Source organism: Myotis daubentonii, chromosome 14 (genome assembly GCF_963259705.1).
Source record: "Myotis daubentonii chromosome 14, mMyoDau2.1, whole genome shotgun sequence".
Taxonomy (NCBI): Eukaryota; Metazoa; Chordata; class Mammalia; order Chiroptera; family Vespertilionidae; genus Myotis; species Myotis daubentonii.
In genome coordinates this window covers 49,854,907-49,877,683 of record NC_081853.1, presented here as the reverse complement: position 1 = coordinate 49,877,683, position 22,777 = coordinate 49,854,907, and the positions used below count along the sequence as shown (strand labels likewise).

General features: G+C 46.6%; 1 protein-coding gene across 3 annotated transcripts; it reads right to left on the bottom strand.

Annotated features, from left to right (window-relative positions):
- Window positions 1-11,893: 11,893 nt before the first annotated feature.
- Window positions 11,894-21,020, bottom strand: LOC132215672 (C-C chemokine receptor type 1-like). 3 transcript variants are annotated; one of them, XM_059664302.1, is made up of 3 exons: window positions 20,707-21,020; window positions 19,566-19,710; window positions 11,894-14,326 (listed from the first exon to the last, which is right to left on the bottom strand). In XM_059664302.1, exon 3 carries the CDS (start codon window positions 14,259-14,261, stop codon window positions 13,194-13,196), a length of 1,068 nt encoding a protein of 355 aa, XP_059520285.1. In that variant the 5' UTR covers window positions 14,262-14,326; window positions 19,566-19,710; window positions 20,707-21,020; the 3' UTR covers window positions 11,894-13,193. The 3 variants fall into 3 exon arrangements, with proteins under 3 accessions (XP_059520285.1, XP_059520284.1, XP_059520286.1); XM_059664301.1 differs by lacking the exon at window positions 19,566-19,710 and having other exon boundaries at window positions 20,707-21,017; XM_059664303.1 differs by lacking the exons at window positions 19,566-19,710; window positions 20,707-21,020 and adding an exon at window positions 15,485-15,683.
- Window positions 21,021-22,777: the final 1,757 nt, after the last annotated feature.

Sequence of the window (22,777 nt, the reverse complement as noted above, 5' to 3'; positions counted from 1 at the left end):
ATCAGCAATGATGGCAATTGCTGTCGCTCACATTTACTGCAGTGTGCTGCGTGCCCGCGCCAACCTTCCCCGCACTCCAGAGAGCCATGTGCTCTTGCTTCCCACTTGGTGGTGAGGAAGCCACACCTTGCAGAGATGAAGTAACAAGCATTTCGTGGCCTGAAGTGGCAGAGCCAGGACTTGACACTGGAGACCATGAGTCTGTGGAGTCTTCACCCCTGGGGGAATTTCTCTAGAAGGCTGAGCATCCATACAGAAGTGGAACTGCTAGATAGAGCCAGGCTTCATTGAGGCAGAGGTGCCAGAAGGGCAGCGTGTAGAGTGTATTGGGACCAGATGGACTGAGGTAGTGACCATGTGTCTGGTGGAAGGAAGAATTAAGTCAAGACAGTATGAGGCCCTGACTGGTTTGTCTCAGTGGTTAGAGTGTTGGCTCACGGACTGAAGGGTCGTGGGTTCGATTCTGGTCAAGGGCACATACCTCGGTTGCAGGCTCCACCCTGAGGGAGGCAACCAATCGATGTATCTCTCTCACATCGATGTTTCTCTCTCTCTGCCTCTCAACCCCTCCCTTCCACTCCCTATAAAAATCAAAGGAAAAAATATCCTTGGTTGAGGATTAACAAAAACAAGACAAAACAAAAAGACAGCATGGGGCTGATAATAATTATCTATAATAATAAAAGCATAATATGCTAATTAGGCTGGATAGCCGAACGACCTTTTGGACAAAGCTGGGGCTGCGAGGACTGAGCCCCCTGCACGAATTTCATGCATCGGGCCTCTAGTAATTATAATAATAATAAAAATAGCAGTCCAAGCTGCCAGAGATCTTGACGGGGTGGAAAACAGAAGGGAGTGATGTACTGAAGGAGGGTAAGAGGGGGTGGGAACAGTAGGATGTTGTGGTCAGAGAGGGAGATGCTAAGTTAAAGATTTCTTGGTAAGGCAGATTCTGGAGGTGACAAGGTTTGTAATGTGGGTGGCTGAAGGGTGGGGAGGACAAAGAACTTGAGGTCAAGAAACTCAAGGGCGGAAGGGTAGCACACCTTTTTACACAGCTGGTTCCCGGGGGAGATGGAATTGTTAGAGGGGATCAAGTTCACTGACACGTGTGAAAGCACTTGGTTCAAGCCATCACAATGGATGCAGGGACCACTGCAGTGAGGACAACAGTGGGAATTTATAACCCAGGAATGGGTGGGGGCAGTGCATGGAAAATTACTACCAGGAAACGCCCAGGGTGAGGGGGTTGTTCTGGCGAAAGCAAGGTATCAGGATTCTTGCTGAGGCTGGTGAGGGGGGTGGCGGAGCCTGAGAAACCCAGTCAGGAGCTAAGGGTGATCAGATATCAAGGATGGAAGCTCTTACTACAACCACTCTGCAGGGTTCTTGCTAAAAACCGAATTTTACAAAGAAGTGCCCTGATGTATGGGCCTAGGAGAATGTTCAGAAGCCTGATTCAAGTTTGATCAAGCAAAGAACCTTTGTTAAACAGACTTAGAATCCAAAAAAGGAGCTGTCAGACCAGGGGGTGAAGCCGGTGGGGATGTGGGAGGGGTGGAGGGGCACAGCAGATGTCATGATGCTCAAAGAGAGGAGTGTTATGAGCACGGCTTGGAAGTGAAATCAGAGTAAAAGGGTTCTGATACTGCTCCTCACATCTGCCTTATTCACCCCCAGAGTTCCGGGGGTACCTCCATGTGGTAAGCCTGGTGCTGGGGACCGTGGAACTCCGAGGAAATGACAGTCCAGTGGGGGAGGCAGACACGTGAGCCCATTTACAAAACAGTGGTAACATCTACTTGGAATCAGCGAGAGTGACTGGTCTGGTCTGAGGGAGCAGCTGGGGTGGCAAGAGCAAGAGGTGATGTTTAGGCCGCCCCGAGGGACACTTAACAGGTGGCACTATGGATCCGTGGCAGGGAAAGGCAGAGCTGAGAGAGAACCTGGTGGTCTGCTGTGGGGAGCACAGGAGCCACGCGTTGGGGTGAGAACAGGCAGGGGTCTCCCAAGCCACTGGAGGTCATGTCCCCACCTTATTCTGAGTGTCCTATGTGGAGGGGAGTGACAGGGAACAATTAGATTTTAGAAAATGTGAAAAAGCAGAGGACATAAGCATAGCACAGTGGCTTCAAGTATATAAAATGCATTGCTAGCCCGGCTGGCGTGGCTCAATGGTTGGGTATCAACCTGTGAAGCAGGAGGTCACGGTTTCATTCCTGGTCAGGGCACATGCCCAGGTTGAGGGTTCAATCCCCAATACGGGGCATGCAGGAGGCAGCTGATCAATGATTCTCTCTCGTCATTGATGTTTCTATCTCTCCCTTCCTCTCTGAAATCAATAAAAATATATTTTATTTTTATTTTTTATTTTTTTTTAAATATATATTTTATTGATTTTTTACAGAGAGGAAGGGAGAGAGATAGAGAGTTAGAAACATCGATGAGAGAGAATCATCGATCAGCTGCCTCCTGCACATCTCCCACTGGGGATATGCCCGCAACCCAGGTACACGCCCTTGACTGGAATCGAACCTGGGACCTCTCAGTCCGCAGGCCGACGCTCTACCCACTGAGCCAAACCGGTTTCGGCAAAAATATATTTTAAAAAAACCAAAATGCATCACTAGACCGGCACATGTCAAAATAGGTTCAGAGAGGAAAGTCCGTGTTGGGAAGTTCCCTTTATGATGGCCAGCATATTGTTTTTGTAACAAAATGTGGTTAAAAAGAAAAGGGAACAAGCATGGGTTACCAGAATCACATTTTCCTGGCTGGAAAGAAGTCACAAGAAAACAACACAGGAGGAATATTTTACATTCCCTGTCTCTTCTCTCAGCCCCAGGGCGAGGCTGCTCAGTGGGACTTTCTGGTCTACCCCCAGAAGGATTAGGGACAAAGAGCAAATAGACTCTTTGTCCCTAATGGACTCTAATGGACTCTTACGGGCAGGCAGCGGGTGTGGCAGGAAGGAGATGGCTCTAAGCACCCCCAGCCCTCACACAGAAATCCACTTGCCTAAAGAGCAGGTGTGGACCAAGAAAGGCCGAGGGCTCTTCCAGGTGAAAATCGGCTGAAAACAGAGATGTGGCAGCTTGACGCAAAGCAGGAGCCCAAGTTGGGAGGTAGCTTGCCAAGGGCTGTTTCTGGGCAATTGGCAAAAATGTGACGATGGACCGTGCATCTGATGGATGTTAAGTTTCCTGATTTCCATCCTTGTTCTGTGGCTACACAAAAGAATGTCCTTGTTCTTAGGAAATACACCCTGAAGTGTTTAGAAAGTATGCAGGACATGAGATCTACCACTTCGTCCCCATTGTCCAGGAAAATAACGCGTATATTAGACATGGAGGGGGAGGAGAATGCTAGCACAAGGGGCGGGGTGGGGGGGGCAAATATTAACACTGGGTGTATCTGGACCTTCCAGCCTTCTCGGCACCCAGCCAATGCCACGTGACCCGGAAGAACCCCTCAGCACCCACAGGTTTATGCCAGATAATAAGTAGTATCGGTATTTTAAGACAGCAAGCTTTCGGTGTTTCTTTTGTTACTGTAGCAAATGACAACCATACCCTAGGCTGGTCACGTGAATGAGACAGGAAATATAAAGTCTAATGGATTAGATCCTGTGATCGTTGCTTAAGGCTTATCTGACTGAGTCTGAACCAGGTTATTCACCCCACAAGGACTCAGGACATCCCTGATCATTGTTCCCCTTGTTAGGATGAACTACCCCTAATCTCTCCTGCTTGGGCATGTTTCTGAAATATACATTGTTATAAGCCTTTTCCCATAGCTTGGGACGGACAGCTGGTGTCTGCAAGATAAGGACTCCTCTCTGCCTGACTGACCTGTGCACTCTCCTCCCTTGCCTCCCTTGACTGACTCGTGCCCTCCCCTCCATTCCTTCTGCTTGACCATCTGGCGCACCCACACCCTGACCCTGTGTTGCATACTTCCACCCTACATAAGAGAACCTAACCATCCCCTTGGAGCTGACACCGACACACTGTTCTCAGCCCGCTGTGAGAGAATGCAATACAATTTCTTAAACGCTCTCAGTGTCTTTCAGTGCAGACCTAACACCCCTGTCTACAGCTTCCTCTGCGATGTCAGTGCTGGGCCCAATGGCTTCCTGTTGTAAATGGAGGAACTGAGACCCGGGAGGGAAAATGACCTGCTCAGGCCACGGAGGACTGAACTAGACTGAGGACCAGGACTCCTCAAGTCCCCTCCTCATTTTCCTTGTTCATAATTAGAGACATGAGCTTTTATTGACTGATCCCCAGATGTCACACACTCTTTGTGCGGTATAAGTATCTCTGAACCCTCCCCAAGACTCTACATCCTCTGTCATGATACTGAGGTCAATATCCACCTCCCAGGTGAGGAAACCAAGGCTGAGAGAAAATGAAGTGTTGCCCATGGTCACATAGCTAAGAAAAGTGGAGCTGGAACACATATATCATAATAAATAAATTAGTATTCCCACATTGGAGATACTTGCCCAGCACTTATTGACAGCAGCCTGTCATCAAAAGTTTAGAGACCTGACCAACCAGCATGGCTCAGTGGTTGAGTATTGATCTATGAACCAGGAAGTTAGGGTTTGATTCTCAGTAGGGGGCATGAAGGAGGCAGCTGATCAATGATTCTCATTATTGATGTTTCTATCTCTCTCTCCCTCTCTCTGCCTCTCTGAAATCAATAAAAAAATAATTTTTAAAAAAAGTTTAGAGAACTTTGCTTTCCATCCTATCTTGCTCTTCCCCACCTGTGCGGGGACAGGGATGGCTCTGGCTAAGTATCTGAGCTGGGGGTCCAAGCACCCCCTTCCTCCCTCAACTGCCTTGCATTCTGCCCACACTCACTTTCATGCCTCTGCTTCCCTTCTCCATGAGTTGATCTCTCTGCAAAGCGCCTTCGATTTGCTGAGGTTCCTTCTCTTCGTCATTCCACGGGACCTGAAAACAGAGCAGGTAACAACTTTAACGTCCTGCAACTAGTTACAAGGCAGCTCAAGGAGTCTTGGTGTCCACTCTTCCTGATCTTCATCTCATTGCAGCTATATCACTCTTCATTTCCTCTTGGGTCTTACTTAGGTTGTTGATTTTTTCATCTGTTTCTTCTAGCTTCTTCCATATGTTATCGATTTTTTCATCTGTTTCTTCTAGCTTCTTCCATATGTTATCGATTTTTTCATCTGTTTCTTCTTGCTTCTTGAAGAGGTTGTCGATTTTTTCCTCCATCCGGTTTATGCACTCTAGGATCCTTATTCTGAATTCTTTATCTGTCATGTTGCATGCCTCTGTATTACTTAGCTGCTTTTCTGGAGAGTCCTCCTTCTCTTTCCTTTGGGGGTTTCTTTGTCTACCCATGTTTGATCTCAATGACATACTGATCTTCATCTCGATGGGCTGGTTGTACCCTCCCAGATCCCCTTCTTTCACAGAAGCCCTCTTCTTTTTGCTCTTTGTGCACATGCATGAGTACATGCCTGGATCCTCAGCTCTGTAACCACGGCTCCAAAGCCACAGTGCTCAAAGAACTTTGTACTACTCCTATCTCTACTGCATTGACCTTTAACTTCCTCAAGGGAGAGAAAGTGAATACAGCTCAAATTTTCAGTTTTCTTACAGAGCTGATTTTATGACAGTTGACACAATAACCTTTCATGAAGCATTTACAGCTTGTCAATTTTGAGAGGGAGAACATGGGTTATGACTGCAATGCAAAGGTGAACAGCAAAGATGAAGATTCCAATGGATCTTGATAAACTGGGCTGCCGAACTGAAACCAACAAGATGAGATTTCATAGGAAAGAAAGTAAATTTGTGCTCTCCTACTTAAAACATCAGTCATGCACAAGAACTAGATGGTAAGATCTGGGATGGAAACCAGTTCAGGGGAAACAACTACGTTGTGACCACGGCAAAAGTGGAAAACACTTACCTTACAACTAGGACAATAAGAACCAACCCTGTGACACTTTTCTGGAAAATTGATTGCAAAGATCTGAATATCTCTGGACTTAGAAAACAAATGAAGTCTACTTCCCTTTCCCCACTCTCCCAATACTTGGGGAGAATCAAAAGAATACAATGGATAAATTACTTCTGGGTGAAAATAACAACCAGTTGGGGCATATATACAACGATGGCCACACATATAACTCAGTAGCTCCTTCATACTAAGTAGCTGGTCAAATGCTCTACATGTGGGTGGTTAGAAGTGAGGTCTCAATTCTGATCCCGGTTTTCAGATGCTCCTCTGTTTCCAACATTTGTTGTTTAGTTCTTGGGTCTCAGGCTAGTTAGAGATTGGCTGGCCTGAACGAGGGCACACTTTCTTTGTAAATTCATAGAAGAAAGCAAGTTCCCAGTTACTAGAAGAATGCAAAAGGGGCTGGATGGCTTTCCGTTGGCCTATCACAGGGGGGTATTGCCACATCGAAACGACCGTCTAAAGAGTTTTTCAACCTCCAAAAGGGTCAAATGTGGAACTAAAAGTCATGAGTGAGTTTTGATCCTAGTCTTGCAACATTCAATAGTTGTCAAGAAATTCTTGAAATAAAATTTCAAATATTAAAAATAATAGATGCCATGAGGACAGCTTGGGATCAAGTGTCTGGATAGAGAAGGAGTAAAGTGATGGATGGTGATTGGATGACCAGCTCCAGGAAGGATGGAAATTGTGACCAGGGTGTCTGTATTAGTTTCTTATTGTTGCTGTAACAAATCAACACAAATTTATTTTCTTGCAGTCGTGGAGGCCACAAGTCTAAAACGAATCTTATGAGGCTAAAATCAAGGTGTTGGCAGGCCTTGTTCCTCCTGGTGGGTCCAGGGGAAAATCTGTTTTTTGTCTTTTTCAATATCTCTTGGCTGACATATTCCTTGACTTGTGACTTCCCTCACTCCAGTCTCTGCTTTTGTTGTTGCATTGCCTTTCCTTCTTCAGTAGCCAAATCTCCCTCTATCTTCCTCTTTCTTACTTGTGACTACATTTAGGTTGTATGAGTTCTTTGTGAGTATTGAATAAAAGTATTTTTATCAGATATGTGTTTTGCAAATATTTTCTCCTGGTCTATTTCCTGTCTTTTAATTTTCTTAATGATATCTTTGGAAGTGCAAAAGTTTTGAATTTTGATGAAGTCCATTTTCTCACTTTTTCCCCATTTATGAACCATGCTCTTGGTATTGCATTTGGCAAATCTATTCCTCGCTCAAAGTCTGAAGATTTTCTTCTATGTCTTCTTTTAAATGTTTGTTTTGGCTCTTACATCTAAGTCTGACTTACGTTGAGTTAATCTTTGTGTGTAGTGTGAAGTGAGGGTCTAAGTTGATCTTTCCCATACACATACTATTTTATTATTAAACATTCTCTGTAATGTTAATATTGATAAGAGCTTAATATTCCATTTCATGAATATACTACAACCAGTGGGGTCCTCATGTTTAACCACTGTCTCTCAAAATGAGCAAAAAAACAGAACAAAAAATGAACAAAGAAATAAAAAAACCCAGACCTGATTTGTAGCATTGCCAATTTCCCTGGTGTAAATACGCTAACCATGTCCAGTTCCAAGATACCAATGCTCTATGACTTATTATGGCATTGGGAAAGAGATCACACAATTGGTTCTTGTGGCTGCTACAAGCCGGCCGCAGAACATCATTATTGGATCTATTTGACCAATCCCCTTGGGTTTTCTGTTTTTTGTTTGCTTCTTTTTTGTTCCCCCTTTTATCTTCAATATATAAAAGGTGTCCAAGAAAGCAGGAAGCAGCAGTCCATTTTATTCGCTGCTTTAAATGAATGCCGGCCCTCCAGGAAGTGTCTAGTTCTCGCTCAGAACGGGCACAGCTGTGGGCAACATCCTTGCAGCCTTTCTGTTGTCACATTTAGTAATGCCATTCTATTTATTTTCAGGACGACACCCAGCCTTGCTTCCTGGTGAAAATAAAGGAAACCTGAATTTTGACAAAACAGAAGTACGAAGCTGCTTGAACTTCTGCAATTTTGCAAAGACACATATTCAGAATCAAAGTTACCAGGGTGACTTCTCCTTTTTTTCTCCTTCTCGGGAACCAAGTAGTGAATTAAGCAAGGCCTGCAGGGCTCAGCAGTCACCCTGACCGACCCCAGTGATGTCTAGTGTGAATGGCCACAGCATCAGCTTCCTGAAGGTATCTTGGGCATCACAGTAATACAAGGAAATCACTGAAGTGTGACTCTGTTTCAAAGAAAAGGCACTCAAACTTCCTTTTCAGAAAACGTTGTTAGAAGTAAAAATAAAATATGGGGGCCACTCTGGGGCAGCAGCTCCTCATAGGCAGTTAAGGTATTAAATCCCCGTTTGCAGCTCTGCGGCAATCCACCCCGTTTGCTCCACTGTTACCAGGCAGAAAGAGGCCCGGGAGACCCAGGAGGAGTGAGCAGTAGGAGGTTCAGCAGTAGGAGTTGTGGGTAGAGGAGGGTTCTGAGCAATTAGTACTACCTGACAAGGACTTTATCTCAAGTCTTTATAACTCCCACTATTTTAACTACACTTTTCTATTAATGTGAAAAGTGAAGTTCAGAGGGATGTTACCCAGGGTCTCCTGGCATGTAAATACCATCTTAGAAAGCCTGTGCTCAAAGTGTGAGTCACCTCCTGATAGAAAACTCAAACTCAATATATTTTTTAAATATATTTTTATTGATGTCAGAGAGGAAGGGAGAGGAAGAGAGATAGAAACATCAATGATGAGAGAGAATCATTGATCAGCTGCCTCTTGCACACCCCACACTAGAGATGGAGCTCACAACCCGGGCATGTGCCCTGACCAGGAATTGAACCGCGACCTCCTGGTTAATAGGTCGATGCTCAACCACTGAGCCATGCTGGCCAGTCTCAACTTCAATATTTGTTGGTGGCCTTTTGCTCTTGACCATCTGCCAGCTCATCCCTCCCACCCCGGGTCCTGCCTGGCTCCCCATGCACACTGTGGAAATCCTACCCAACATTTTGGTTACCAGAGGTTGTCATGTTTCAGGGTTTCCACTGACACCAAACCCTCATTCTGAAATGCTCATCCCAAACTTGTCCTTTTCAGAAACAACTTCTCATCTTCTTTTCTCTGACTCTCTTTCCTCAACTTTCCCCCTTGCTCTTCCCTCCCCTCTTCCCTTTCTTTCTTCACTTCTTTTTTTTCACAAAGAATAGATTTTCTTATGATGTGTGTGTTTGTTTTTTATTTTTTTAAAAAATATATATTTCATTGATTTTTCACAGAGAGGAAGGGAGAGGGACAGAGAGTCGGAAACATCGATGAGAGAGAAACACCGATCAGCTGCCTCCTGCACAACCCCCCTACTGGGGATGTGCCGGCAACCAAGGTACATGCCCTTGACCGGAATCGAACCTGGGACCCTTCAGTCTGCAGGCCGACGCTCTATCCACTGAGCCAAACCAGTCAGGGCTGTTTGTTTTTTAAAGGATAGCACTGAAAGAGGCCACAGATGAAAATGAACATCACCCTTTCTGGTGGCTTTGTCCAGTGTCAGTCTAGTTAAGCTGGACTAACATTTCCCAGAAGCCCTTGCTTGTAGGGGTCCATGTGAGTGTCCGCCAGGAGAGATCATTAGCAAGCCATCTATAAGAGTGAAGCAACAATGTCGTGCTCTGAAGATGCAAGCAGGCGCAGGGCCGTGGTGGCTTCCACGCACTGTGGTCCACCTGCTGGGCAGCACCTGGCCCCACAGCGACTGCAGGTCCCGCTGCTCCTGAGTCCTGGGCTGGGCGCCTGGCATCAGCATGGGTAAGGGCAGCTTCCCTGCAGGTCCCTATGCACACGCTTTGTCCTCATGAGGCCGAATTGTCCACGTGCATAGCGGTTAGTCCTGCCAGGTTGCACTTGGTCCTCGCCGTTGTCCACATCTAGCTTTTCTCCCTGACTGCCTGTGTGGCTGAGCCAGATTCCCTCCCAGTCCTGGACGCCAGGCGACAGCCTGCACAGACGCGTGCCAGCTCCCACAACCGCATACACTCCAGCTTCTAAGCAAGTCCTTAGTCCAGAGGAGCTCCAACAATTCTCAGTTCACGGAGTCCCTCCCGTCTCAGTACTTTTCCCTCAGTGCCCCGAGGCCGAAAGAAACACCAAGCCGTTCGGCTTATTAAGTGGTTAGATCCAAACAACTTAAGTGCTTTTGTGTAGAGCTGTTTGAAAATACAAATGGAAAGAAAACATAATATTTGATTATATTTTTAATTAATCGGTGTCAGTGGGATATACACACCTGTTGAGCACAACCCCATTCTCAAATATTGGAATCCCCTGGACCCTGTCACCCTCAGTTCCTGCTCCCCACAGCTTTCTCTCAAACCACTGGAAAGCGCCCTGCAGAGATATAGCAACTTTGAAAGGAATGTACTACACTCTAATATTGAAACTGTAAACTACCTCAAACTCGTAGTTCCTGGGATGTCCAAGAACTGGTTCTCAAAGAGATATTTGTACCTTCATATTTATAGCAGCATTATTCACAAAAGCTAAAATGTGAAAGCAAGTCAAGTATCCATCAATGAACACGTGGATAAGCAAAATGTAGTATATACGTACCATGGAATATTATTCAGCTGTAAAAAGGAAGGCGATTCTGATGTAGGCTACAACATGGATGGAACTTGAGGACATTACGGTCAGTGAAATAGCCACTCAGAGAAAGACAAATACTGCGTGATCCCACGATTCCATGAGGGCCTGGGGGTCGGGTGGGAAGTGAGAAGTTATTTTTTAATGGGTATGGACTTTCAGTTTTCCAAGATGAAAAGAATTCTGGGGAGCTGGATGGTGGTGATGGTTGCACATTATAAATGTATTTATACTACCACTTAACTGTGCATTTAAAAATGGTTAAGATGGTATATTTTATGTGTATCTTACCACAAAAAAAAAACCAACACAGAAAAAAGAAAATAAAATAATACACATTAAAAACCCCAGAATGGGACTTCGGCTTTGGGTCATTCCATTTTCCCCATTCATCTGCTAACAGGTTATTTCCATCCCTTGGCTATTGTGGATAATTCGGTAATAAACAAGGGGACACAGATTTCTGTTTGAGATCACGATCCTTTGGATATATATCTGGAAGTGGGATTGCTGGGTCAAGAAAAGCCTAGGGCAGTGTGACCTCCTTCTCCCCAGACAAAAGTTTGCTAAACCTTCGTGGTACCAGTTTCTTTGCACAAAGACAACCGGCAAACATAGCAGGTCCCCGCTCAGCCAGTGTTGCCCATTGATTGAGCATCAATCACTTGAACGAGGAGGTCACGGTTCAATTCCCAGTCAGTGCCCAGGTTGCTGGCTCGATCCCCAGTGTGGGGCATGCAGGAGGCAGCCGATCAATGATTCTCTCTCATCATTGATGTTTCTATCCCTCGCTCCCTTTCCCTTCCTCTCTCTGAAATCAATAAAGACATTGAAAAAAACACATAGTAGGTCCCCACCTGAATGGGAGGGTGGCTTGGTAAGAGCATGTCTAAAATGAGAGAGGCCAGCCCAGTGGTGTCACTGTGTTGTAGGTGGGGTGCCCAGTCCCTTAGGGTGCTTTCTGACTGGTGCATGCCTTCCTCCCCTTGGCTGGCCTGGCACCATAGGCTCCATGGCTGCCCCGCCCATCCCATCTGGGCTCTGTTGGTGTCCCTGTGTCTGTCCACCTCACTGAGCAGAGGGTTCTTCGAGAACAGACCTCCATCCTGTACCCTCCATCCCAGGGTTTGCTTTGACTGGAGCAGGTCCTCGGTTGCCACGTGGGATTGAATTGATTTGCGCAAGCAAAAATGGGGAAAATGGGCAAGTTCAAGTGTATCTGTTCCGTAGAATTCAGTGCAGGCACCAAAACAAAGCTTTGAGATAATTTATTGACTTGGAAGAGCAATCGCACATACTACTACTTAAAAACAACAAGCAGAAAGGTGAGTACCGAAGTCCATCTTTGTTATAATCATAAACACGCGCCAGAGAAAAAACAAATGAAAAGAAAATATACAAAAAAACGTGCAGTGGTTGCCTGTAGGCAGTGGGATTTGTGGGTGATTTTGATGTCCGAGTTTTTCCCCCTTTGCATTTTAAAGCATTTCTAGAAACAATTTTTGTTATTGGAAAAGGATTTTTAAGGAAATACAAATCTTAGAAACAGAGCTATGATAAATGGGAGGTGCTTGGTGAGTGGTGAAGTGTTAGAGACATTTAGGATAAATAAGTTTGAGTTTAGGGCCCTCTCAACCTCCTACATCAAGACAGAGTCCCCACCCCATGCTGCCTGTAGACAGTCTCCTGTCTTCCAGCCTCAATGCCATCAGCTCACACACTGGTTGTTCTTCTGATGATGGGTGCAAGGTGGGAGCCAGAGATCCAGAGGAAGAAAAGGAAGCCAGTCTCCTTTGGCCTGTTAGTAATTTCTGCCATAAAGCCATCAGAATCTCCTGCCCCAGCACCCGACTGACAGGGAAGGGAGATTCCAGAAATATTCAGAAAGAAAGGAATGGTCATGGGAATAATGACTCCCTCCCTTCTATGGCTGTTTCCACAAGTACACACATTACCCACACGGTCTGTGTGGAGACCACTGCCTGAACTGTTATTTGTGGATACAAAAATCATCCTTAAGGGAAGTTCTGCTGCCAACATCAGTTTCCCAATCCTATTTCCCATTAGATCTCAGGTTCTTCCATCACAAGTTCTATGTTTCTCAGGGTTTCCAGGAGCCCAAACCCTGCAGTGGGGTGGGGGTTGCAGTGGAGGCAGCTGCTGGCCCCTGAATGGCTCCAGCCTCTGAGCCAGGTCAACAGTAGGAAATCTCTATCTGCAAGTTCATTGGTGGTGGGGATAGAGGAGAGGGGATGCTCAGTGGCTTTGTTTACAAATGTGAATGTTCACAAATCTGAAACCCTGTTTGGGCCGAAGCCCTGCACTGGCACCCTTTGTCTAGTCTTCTGAAATGTTCTCCAGTTCACTCATTCATTTCCAGGGAGAAGTTCATGGAGAAGACTCAAGCCCCAGAGGTGATTTAGTCTAGACCACCTCAACCCTAGGGAGTGTCCGTCTTTCCACGCTGTGCCTATGGTCCAGGTTTGGCGGGGACAGCCCAGTTGCCTCCTCTCCACCAGCGGGCCTGCCAGGCCCCTCTTGCAGGGACCTTAGTCAGAACCCATTAGAGAGCTCCTGCTCCCCAGTGGAGGGGGACATAGAGCTGGTCCTCTCCAGACTCTCGGTGCGGAGGAAGGGGAGACATTTGGCCAGGGGCACGGCCAGGAGACTGTGGAACAGCTGGCGCAGGTACTTGCGGAACCTCTCACCCACAAAGACATAGATGATGGGGTTGATGCAGCAGTGCGTGTAGGCGATCACTTCCGTCACCTGGATGGCCAGGTCCAGCTGCTTGCTCTGCTTACACTCATCAACCAAAAAGACGCCTTGAAAAGCAGAAATAAGCATAGTCAGGTTGTAGGGGGTCCAAAAGAGAAAGAAGAGGATCATGATGACAAAAATCAGGCGGACGGCTCTGGACTTCTTCTCATTGGGACGTCTGAGCAGAATCTTTATAATTCCTGTGTAGCAGACGATCATGATCACCAGGGGCAGAATCAGCCCCAGGAAGTTCAGTTTCAGAGCCTGGAACTGTTGCCACTGTTTTAGGTGCTGGTGAGGGAAATGAAGGCTGCAGGTGTAATGACTGATCTCTTTCTGGATCTTAGAAAAGTAGAAGCCCGGGACGGCAGCCAGGATGGCCAGGACCCAGGTGATGAAGCTGGTGATGATACCAAAGGTGACAGTCCGGGCCCGCAGAGAGAACACGGCATGGACAATGGCCAGGTACCTGTCGATGGTCAGCAGGATCATGAAAAAGATCTCGCTGTACAGGCCTATGTAGTAAAGCCCCGACAGCAACTTACATGTGCCTTCGCTGAACCTCCAGGTATCCTTCAGATTGTAGTCAACCCAGAAGGGCAGCGTGAAGAGGAAGAGCAGGTCAGACACGGCCAGGTTGAGGAGGTAGATGCTGGTCATGCTCTTGAGCCTCTTGTACTGCATGAGGACCAGGACCACCAGGATGTTGCCAACAAGGCCAATGACAAATACTACGGAGTACAAGGGGGGCAGCAGCTGAGACCCAAAAGCCCTCACCTCTCCTTTTTGGCATGGGGTTGAGTCCCCATAGTCATATTCTGTGGTCACATCATCGAACTTTAGAGTGGTTGACGTTTCCATGCTGGCTTCTCCCCTGGGTCCAGGAAGATGGTTTCTGTATTTACTTTGCTGTCAAAGGCAGCAGGCTATGGACAACAAAGACAAGGCTGTGATTATATGTCCTCAACCACTTGACAACTCCTGTGCACCACACCCTGGGACCCAACGTTGAGCAAGGGGGACCCAGGTCCTCTCTGCCCTCGTGGAAACTACAGTTTAATGGAGGGGAAAGGGATAGTAAACAACTGAGTGCACAAGTCATGAATTCAATTACTTTGGCAATGAGCATTGTGAAGGAAGAGTCCGATGGATGGAGAACCCAGACAAAGGGAGACCTCCCCACATTCTTCATCACTAATGCTTCCCTCATGTTTCCTATGCACTTGGCATTGAACTTGGTGTTAAACAAGCCTGGAGGGGTACCATTATTGTTCCCCATTTTAGAAGCGATGTCACAGAATTCCCAAGTGGTTAGGGCGCATATCTGGTGAGAATGAGAGCTGGAGCTCCAACCTGGTGCCCATCCCTGAAACCACTGCCTCCAATCACAGAGCAATGACCTTGCACTTTGGAGTCCACAGATGGACATGGGAAAGAAAACAGTCCTGGCTGAGAGTCAAAAACTAACCAATGGGTCTTCATGGCTTTTGGGGCTAAAAAGTTTCTCAGCTGGAGTGACATAGGGTGCGGGGGGCATGTGAAAATGTGTAGACGTTTGATCTTTTTTGGTTGTCAGGAAGACTAGTCCTGTCATTTGTTAGGCAGGGCCAAGGATGTGCTACAGGCAGAAATTATCCCACCCAAACCCCAGTAGTGCTGCCATAGTGAAATTCTAGGAGGCCAACCCCGTCTCTTCATAGAAGGCATCAGGGACACCAGGGTGAGCTCAGCCTGACCCACATTACACGGCCCTGATGGGGCAAAGACAGGTCTACAGTAACTGTAGGCCTCCCGTGAGAGCTGTAAGGATTCAGAGGAAAGCTCAGGCTGGGGGGAGTGGGGCAACCTGGCCAGAGAAGAGGAGCTTCTGAGGAGGAAGAGCTCAGAACAGCCTCAAGCCATGAGGTGTTACACAACAACCAGATGGATGCTGCAGTTCTGCTGAAATAAGCTTTTAAATATTTTTACCCAAGGTTGCCTTGAAACAAGCAAAAGCAAACATAAACAAAACGATAGCTTGCTATTACAGGACTCCTCAAGCCCGGCTTTTTAACCCTACTTTTCAATGCTTTCTGACCACTTACTGAAGACACCTCCCCAAAGGGAGCATGGGCTTTGGTGTAACTGACCAGCTGTGTGACCCTGAAGAAGTTAATCTACCTCTCTGAGCCTCAGTTCCTCACCTGTAGTGTGGGAAAGTAACAGTTACCTTGAAGGGCTACTGTAAGGTAAAGTATGAGAAAAGCCACCCTGGCACTTACTAGGACCTTAGTAAGTATTAGGGGACTTCTTTCCCTGAGGCCTGTTGCCACCAGAAGTGTCCCAGGCTGCAATCCTATTCTGGCTGATGTCCCCCTCTCTGTAGTAATTCTGTTTGACAATGATGAACACAACAGCCCCTCCCATATGAACTGTGCTTTGAAATTTTCAATATGTTGCCGCCAATCTGAATTGCTTCGACTTAAACACCAGTCAATAAAGTAGGTGGCACCTATATTTGTTAGGTCTGATCAAATAATCGAATCGATATCCCCTCCCTAGGAAACTGACCTTTAGATCATTTCGAAACTGACATTTCCTTTCATTTAGACCACATTCCATGTGCTAAGACCAGTAACTTTCCCCTCCAGACTTGCCCAGGATCCGGAACTGCACAGAGAATTCCCTGCCAAAAAAGCCCGCCTAGAGTCCTTTAGGATCTCTGACTCCCCATCCCTAGGTGCTGATGCCATCTGGGGGCTCAGCCCATCTGGTTTCCAGATGAACTAATAAATTTATAATTATTTACCACTTTCGGCCTTGTGCATACCTCCTTCAGTGACCCTAACATTTGGTGCCAGGAGGATTCCCTGGTGAATGGGAGCCATTGCCCCGGCTTTGGTCACCCCAAGTTTGCTCTTCAGAGAGAGGTAGGCAGTGGCAGCTCGTCCTGGGCTTACTTCCAAATTCTACTAGAGTGACATGATCATTGGACTCAGTTAAGGGGCCTCCTTCCTTATGGCTCCTCCCAAACCAGACAATGAGGACACCAGATCGGGAACCTCTCCTTCCCATTGCTGACCCTCCACCCCACACCGGCTGATCTTCTCTAGGTGAGTGAATATTTTCCTCATCTCGAGTCTTCTGTCCACTTACTCTCACTGGCTTTGCAAAAGTCTCTCTTCTCGAAAGTCCTAGCGCTAGGCCAGAAGACTCCTTGGCCGTACAGCCTTAGGTCCTTCTAAACTGGGGATGCCCCATCTGGAGGGTCACCCTTGTTTCTCCTGGTGATTTGTATAGTGGTAGGGATGTCTGCCCTAAATAGTCACCTTTGGACTTATGGTCTGTCACTCACCCTTCCTCTCTCATGGGCCACACTAATTCTCCTTATCATGGGGAACACTCCCTCCGCATGCCCTAAAATGACCTCTCCTGGCTATCGCCTTAAAAATCTTGACCGCCTTAAACTCACGGAGCAGATCAGGCCCAAGCGCCTCATTTTCTTTTGTAACACAACCGCCTCATCGTCCCTTTGACAGAGAGCTTTGAAGGAAAAAAATTCAGTGCCAAAATATCCTCGAAGAGGGAAATGTTAGAGAGCCCCCCAGAGCAAGGACGATGGGCCAGGTACAGAAACTCACCAGGGCAGAAAGCTCTGGACAAAACTGGGAAAACAAGAACCTCGCCCCCAGGGTAACCTATTCTCCCCTTTCCTATCACTAGTCAGGCAGTTTGGACCCCTGACCGTTTCCTCCCTAAAAATAACATCTAAGCCTCCAGGCCCAGAAAAGCAGCAAAACCAGACAAGTGACACTGTGGCAGCCTCAGGACCAGCTTTTACCTCCCAAGTCACTCAACAGGTTTCCTCAGCCTTGGGTATCACATATAAACTCCACCCAGCATCCTAATCAAACACTGACTGTAATTAATCATCTGGCATGTGCTAGAGATTTTTTTTCCTACATTCCTTCTTAACAGGAGACAAAGTTCTACTCAAAACAGGGACAATCAACTGGACAGGAACCTGTACTCTAGTCTCTCTCTCACCCAACGAGACGTAGCCCCAAATAATTAGTCTTACCTGTCCCAGTAACCCATCATATCCAACACAAAAGGGCAGTGCAGATAATCGCTCTCCTCATAACCCATGGTATCTCAGCAGGTGCTGGAACTGGCATAGGGGGCTTAACCACTGCTCTATCATATTTTGAACTCCTGTCTCAGGACCTACAAGAAAGCCTAGATGACATTGCCAAAAATTTAGTTCAAATTCAGGATCAGATAGATTCACTAGCAGCTGTCACCCTCCAAAATCGGAGCGGACTACACCTCCTAACCACACCTCTTTCTTGAAGAAGAATGTTGTTTTTATGTCAATTAGTCTGGCCTAGTCAGGGATGCCATCCAAAAACTAACAGAAAGGGCCACAAAGATTAGAGGTCAGTCAACTTCACGGGACTACTGGCTAAAAATATAAATTGGTATACCTGGCTACTTCCCTTCATAGGACCATTAACATTCCTCTTCCTCATCCATGTTTTTGACCCCTGTATTCTGCACTATTTTTCATCTTTCCTTTAGGACCCCCTTTGAGCCTTTGCCAACCAGTCTCTCGAGAAATCATGCTGCGGCAACCCCTCACTCCAACCAAAAGGCATCTGTACAGTGTTCCAGCCGACTGCAATCAAAGTCCATCCCCTTTTGATCTCGATGTCCCCTCTCAGCAGAAAATAACTATGGAAGAAATGACATCCGTCCCTATTCCATAAAACAAAAAGGCTGGAATGTTAGGTCTGATAAAATAATTGAATTGATACTGTTCTCCTGGGAAACTGACCTTTAGATCATTTTGAAACCGACATTCCCTTTCGCTTAGACCACATTCTATTTGCTAAAACCAGTAACTTTCCCCTCCGGACTTGCCCAGGATCTGGACCCACCCAGAGAATTCCACGCTGAAAAAGCCCATCTAGAGTCCTTTAAAATCTCTGACTCCCCGTCCCTGAGTCAGGGATGTTATCTGGGGACTCAGACCATCTGGTTTCCAGATGACCTAATAAATTTACAATTCTTTACCACCTTCGGCTTCGTGCATTCCTCCTTCGGTGACCCTAACAATATCAGAATCCCCATCTTCAATCTGGAATCTCTAGTGCTCTTCCTTCTACACTGCTCAATGAATGCTTCCTTCTTGCTTAGAAATTTATTCTTCTGCAGTGACCGTTGGAAATTAACGCAGATGGGGGGTGTTGGGCACCCCCGTTGGGGGGCTGTTATTTCCTGCCAAATCCATTCCTCTGGCTCACTCCTCCACCTTTGGACTTGCCCCTTGATTGAATAATTAGCCCTCTTTCTGGAGAAACCCAGGCTGGCAGTCACTAACAAAGCTGTGTCGACAATTTCTGATTTCTGCTGCCACTGCCAGTGCTGGCAGATCGGCTCGACAGTCAGCATTTCAGGGCCCAGTGGGTTTACAGCGGAAGCAACAAGCACTTTGGAAGCACAAAGAGCAACTAGTGCAAGACTGACCCCATGAGCCCAGTTTGGGGGGGGAATTTTGGTCAAGGCGAAGGCACGTTGAGCCAGCATTGTCAGATACTATTTAAACAGAGTCATCTCCATACCACCGACCTCCAACTCCCTGTTTTCCCAACTTGTGGGCCCCATGTAGTAACTCCAGGACACACTGCTCCCTGAAAGGGTTAAAGAGAATAAAACGGGGCAGAGGAAACTTATTGTGCTTAGCAGATATCTTGCAAGAAGTTTGCAGCCTTGAGCACCGTATAGCTTAGATAACCAGAGGACACCTGGCAATGGGAGACTGAAGGACCGGACCCTTACGCCAACAGAAACTGCCTGCAGCCAGCAATAGCTGACAAAAGCCTTCCTTCAGTCGAGGCTGACTCCTTTTTTCGGATTCAGCCCACCTGCACCCAGACGCCTGAAATAAACGTTCTTTTGATACATGATGGCTTCATGTCATAGGTGCTCGACCCCGGCCCACTCCAAACCTTTCACTCCCAAAGGGAGATGGGCTGGGGTGGGGCCTTGGAGGAGAAACCAAGGACCCTGTTGCCATCCAACCGACAGTCATGTCTTAGCTGTAAAAGTCTGCCCCAAGGTCATTACACAGTGGTCAGTTCTGGCCCTGGCGCCAGGAACCTTTCAATGCCATTATCCTCCTACCTGGGAATTGATGAGTCTCTGAGCAGAGAAAGGGCAGTCTGCGAGGGTAAAGACACCAGGCCTGGTGGTGTGCAGCTGGCTTATCCTGGCTCACAAGAACCAACTGCTTGCATGTCCTCCCAACTCCACATTCAGCATTTAGTAGCTTGAAATCAACCGTAGTGGGAATATTTACACGTGGAAATTGGCAAGACTAGAAATCAAGGCTCTTTTCAGGAGAACCCATTATGAAATATTTAGCAGCACATCACCCCTCCCCCCACCTCTGCCCCTCAGTCTCAATAGCCAAGAGTTGTCCTGCTAGTCAGAGTGGGGACTAAAAAGTCAATGAGTGGCACACAGCCTGGTGGCAGGTTTTGCAAACTTCTGGGAACTTCTAACTCTGGAAATCTGAGACCCTCCAGATACGGAGGAACAGTTGAAGTAGATACCTCCAAGCAGCCTCCTTGCCCCTCTATCTTCGGAACAAACTTCTGCGGCCTCTTTGTTAGTGAAACAGAATAGATGCATCCCAAGAAGTCATCTGGCCAACTCCCTGCCTTCAGGTGGGTGAAATTCTACCTCCTGCAAGCTCAGCCCACCGTCTGACTTTGAGGATCCCTGGTTCTAGTCTTCTTAAGAAGTTGGTTCAGTACCAGAGCGTCCTTGCACCTACAGGGGCTTTTCTAATTCCTACCTCCCTCTTGCTACAATGACTTCATACAACATGTATGGCTTTCATTTACATGGGGGAAACTTGGCAAGTAATTTCTTCTTGAATAGCCTTCCACAGAAAGTGCCCCTTGTCCCTTAATGCTGGGCTGACTTTTTAAATCAGTAGCCAACAACCTATCATTCAAGAAAGCTTCCCTTATTTAGCAAAAATGAAAACCTATTTTATGTATGAGTACCCAGTCTTATAAATCCACCCACTCTCGGTATGGCTACACAGCTCACTGCCTTACAAGTGCATCAACAGCCTACTCAGACATCTGCCTGGTCCTCGAAGAATCCCTCCCCCACTCCCCTTTGAGGAGATAGATAAAGCAATGATCCCCTGCAACGTGAGCAGGACCACAGTCCTGCCCAGCTGCCTGCATGTATTCAAATCAGATTGCCCTACACAGAAACTGACAAGACAGAAAAGACAGGTGCCACTTACTCTGGCGTCAAGGGATTTTGTCCACGAAGTCTTTGTTTCTAGAGCTTTCAGAGTCTCTGTTTGCAAGGTTCAAGGTCCTGATAGAGTAGGAAGTCCTTAGCTTCCTATGTAATGATGGAGATAGGATTCTGGGGTGCTCAGGTGTTCAGAATAAGAAAGGGAAAATATTCTTCTTTTTGTAGAGTTGGGTGTCCATGAATGGCCACAACGCTCACCGGTGGCCAGTTCCTGGAGCTGAGTTCACTAAAAGGATTTATTTATTTTTTTTTTTGGTCGCTTGACTGCACTTCTCCCTGGAGAGCTCTGTCTTAAAGGGATTGGGTAGGGTGGAGTGGGGTGGAGTTGAGTTGGGCGAGGGAGGAGCAATGAGGTGTTCCCAGAACTTGTGGAGCAATTGAGGCCTGAAAATGGAGGGATAGGCAGATGCAGGGCGTGGAGTTCCTGTGGTCAGTGAGTAGCCTCTTTTTTTAAAAAAATAAAGACTGTAAGTGGGAGGATTTAAACCGGAACACTGAGTCCTTTGTTCCTCAAAATGACCTGGCTACTAGACAGGCAGCAGCTTCTCTTTGGTGCCCTCTATATTCTGCACTTCTGACTGCTCACTGTCCCTCTCTTCTCCCCAGTTTGCCCCCTCCCCCACCACCACCCTCAAAACCCCCCAGAGTTGATTTTACCTCGAGGAGCCTTCAGCCTGAAGTGAATACAGGTCTATAGGATAGAGTTTGGCCACCTCTTCTGAGTCCGGGCTCCTGTTTCTTGCAATGGTCCAACACAGGCCAAGTTCAAATCCCAGCTCTCCGCTTGAGACATGGGCAGATCACTAGCCTTTCTAAGTCTTGGTTCTCCCGCCATCAAATGAGAATATTGAATGCTGAGGCTCATAGGAGGATGCACGAGGTCTTCTTGTGTGAAGAATGCCAGGGGCACCAGGGAAAATGTCTGATAAGTGATGCTTATCACGATTCTCTCCACAGCTACCAATACCTGCTCTGTGCTTGAGTCTATCTCAGTTTCCATCTGCTTTTCTGTCCCCATTAGCCTTTCTCACAGTCCGCCCCAAAGTGCCATGCAGAAACATAAACCTGAACGTGCTTTGAAAATGCTCAGTTTTTCAAGGCTCAGTTTCCTCATCTGTAAAAATGAAGACTTTATTTTTTTTCCTATTTACTTTATTTCAAATTAATTTAAATTGGCTAATTAAAGTTTATTTTTTTTAACTTTACTTGTCCTAGGTTATGGACAGTAAATGACATTAGTTAAATTTTTGCAATTAGTTTTTGAGTAACTTTACATAAACTTTGTCGGGGAGGCAAAAACACAAACTATTTAGCTGTCTATATGAGGCCTAATGTATTTAATTACAGTTTTCCAGGTGTTTGAAGGAAACCTCTATTTATTTCCTTTCAGAGTAATTTCCAGGCCACACTTAAAGAATTTCAATTAAAAAGAATCTTTGTTTTTCTTTTATACCAAGCAACAGATATGGTTGCTTTTTGAATGTTCTAAAAATGAAGATTTTAGATGAGGTGCCCCAGTGTCCCCTTCCTGGGAACATCCCATGAGACTGCTGGGTTGGGTTTCCCCTCTTTGACAGCCTGTCCACAGATAGATGGTGAAAGAGAGAGGTAAAAAGGTAACAGAGCCCTAACCGGTTTGGCTCAGTGGATAGAGCGTCGGCCTGCAGACTGAAGAGTACCAGGTTCGATTCCGGTCAAGGGCATGTACCTTGGTTGCGGGCACATCCCCAGTAAGGGGGTGTGCAGGAGGCAGCTGATCGATGTTTTTCTCTCATCGATGTTTCTAACTCTCTATTCCCTCTCCCTTCCTCTCTGTTAAAAATCAATAAAATATTTCTTTTTTTTTAAAAAAAAGGTAACAGATTGACAATGATGGCCATCGGCCTGGAACTTGCCACCTTTGTGCAGAGAGCAGGGTGTATGTGGAGGGGTGCATGTCAGTGACGGGCCTCTGAAATCAGACAGTCCTTTATTTACATCCTAGGCCAGTGATGGCAAACCTATGACACGCGTGTCAGAGGTGACACGCAAACTCATTTTTTTGGTTGATTTTT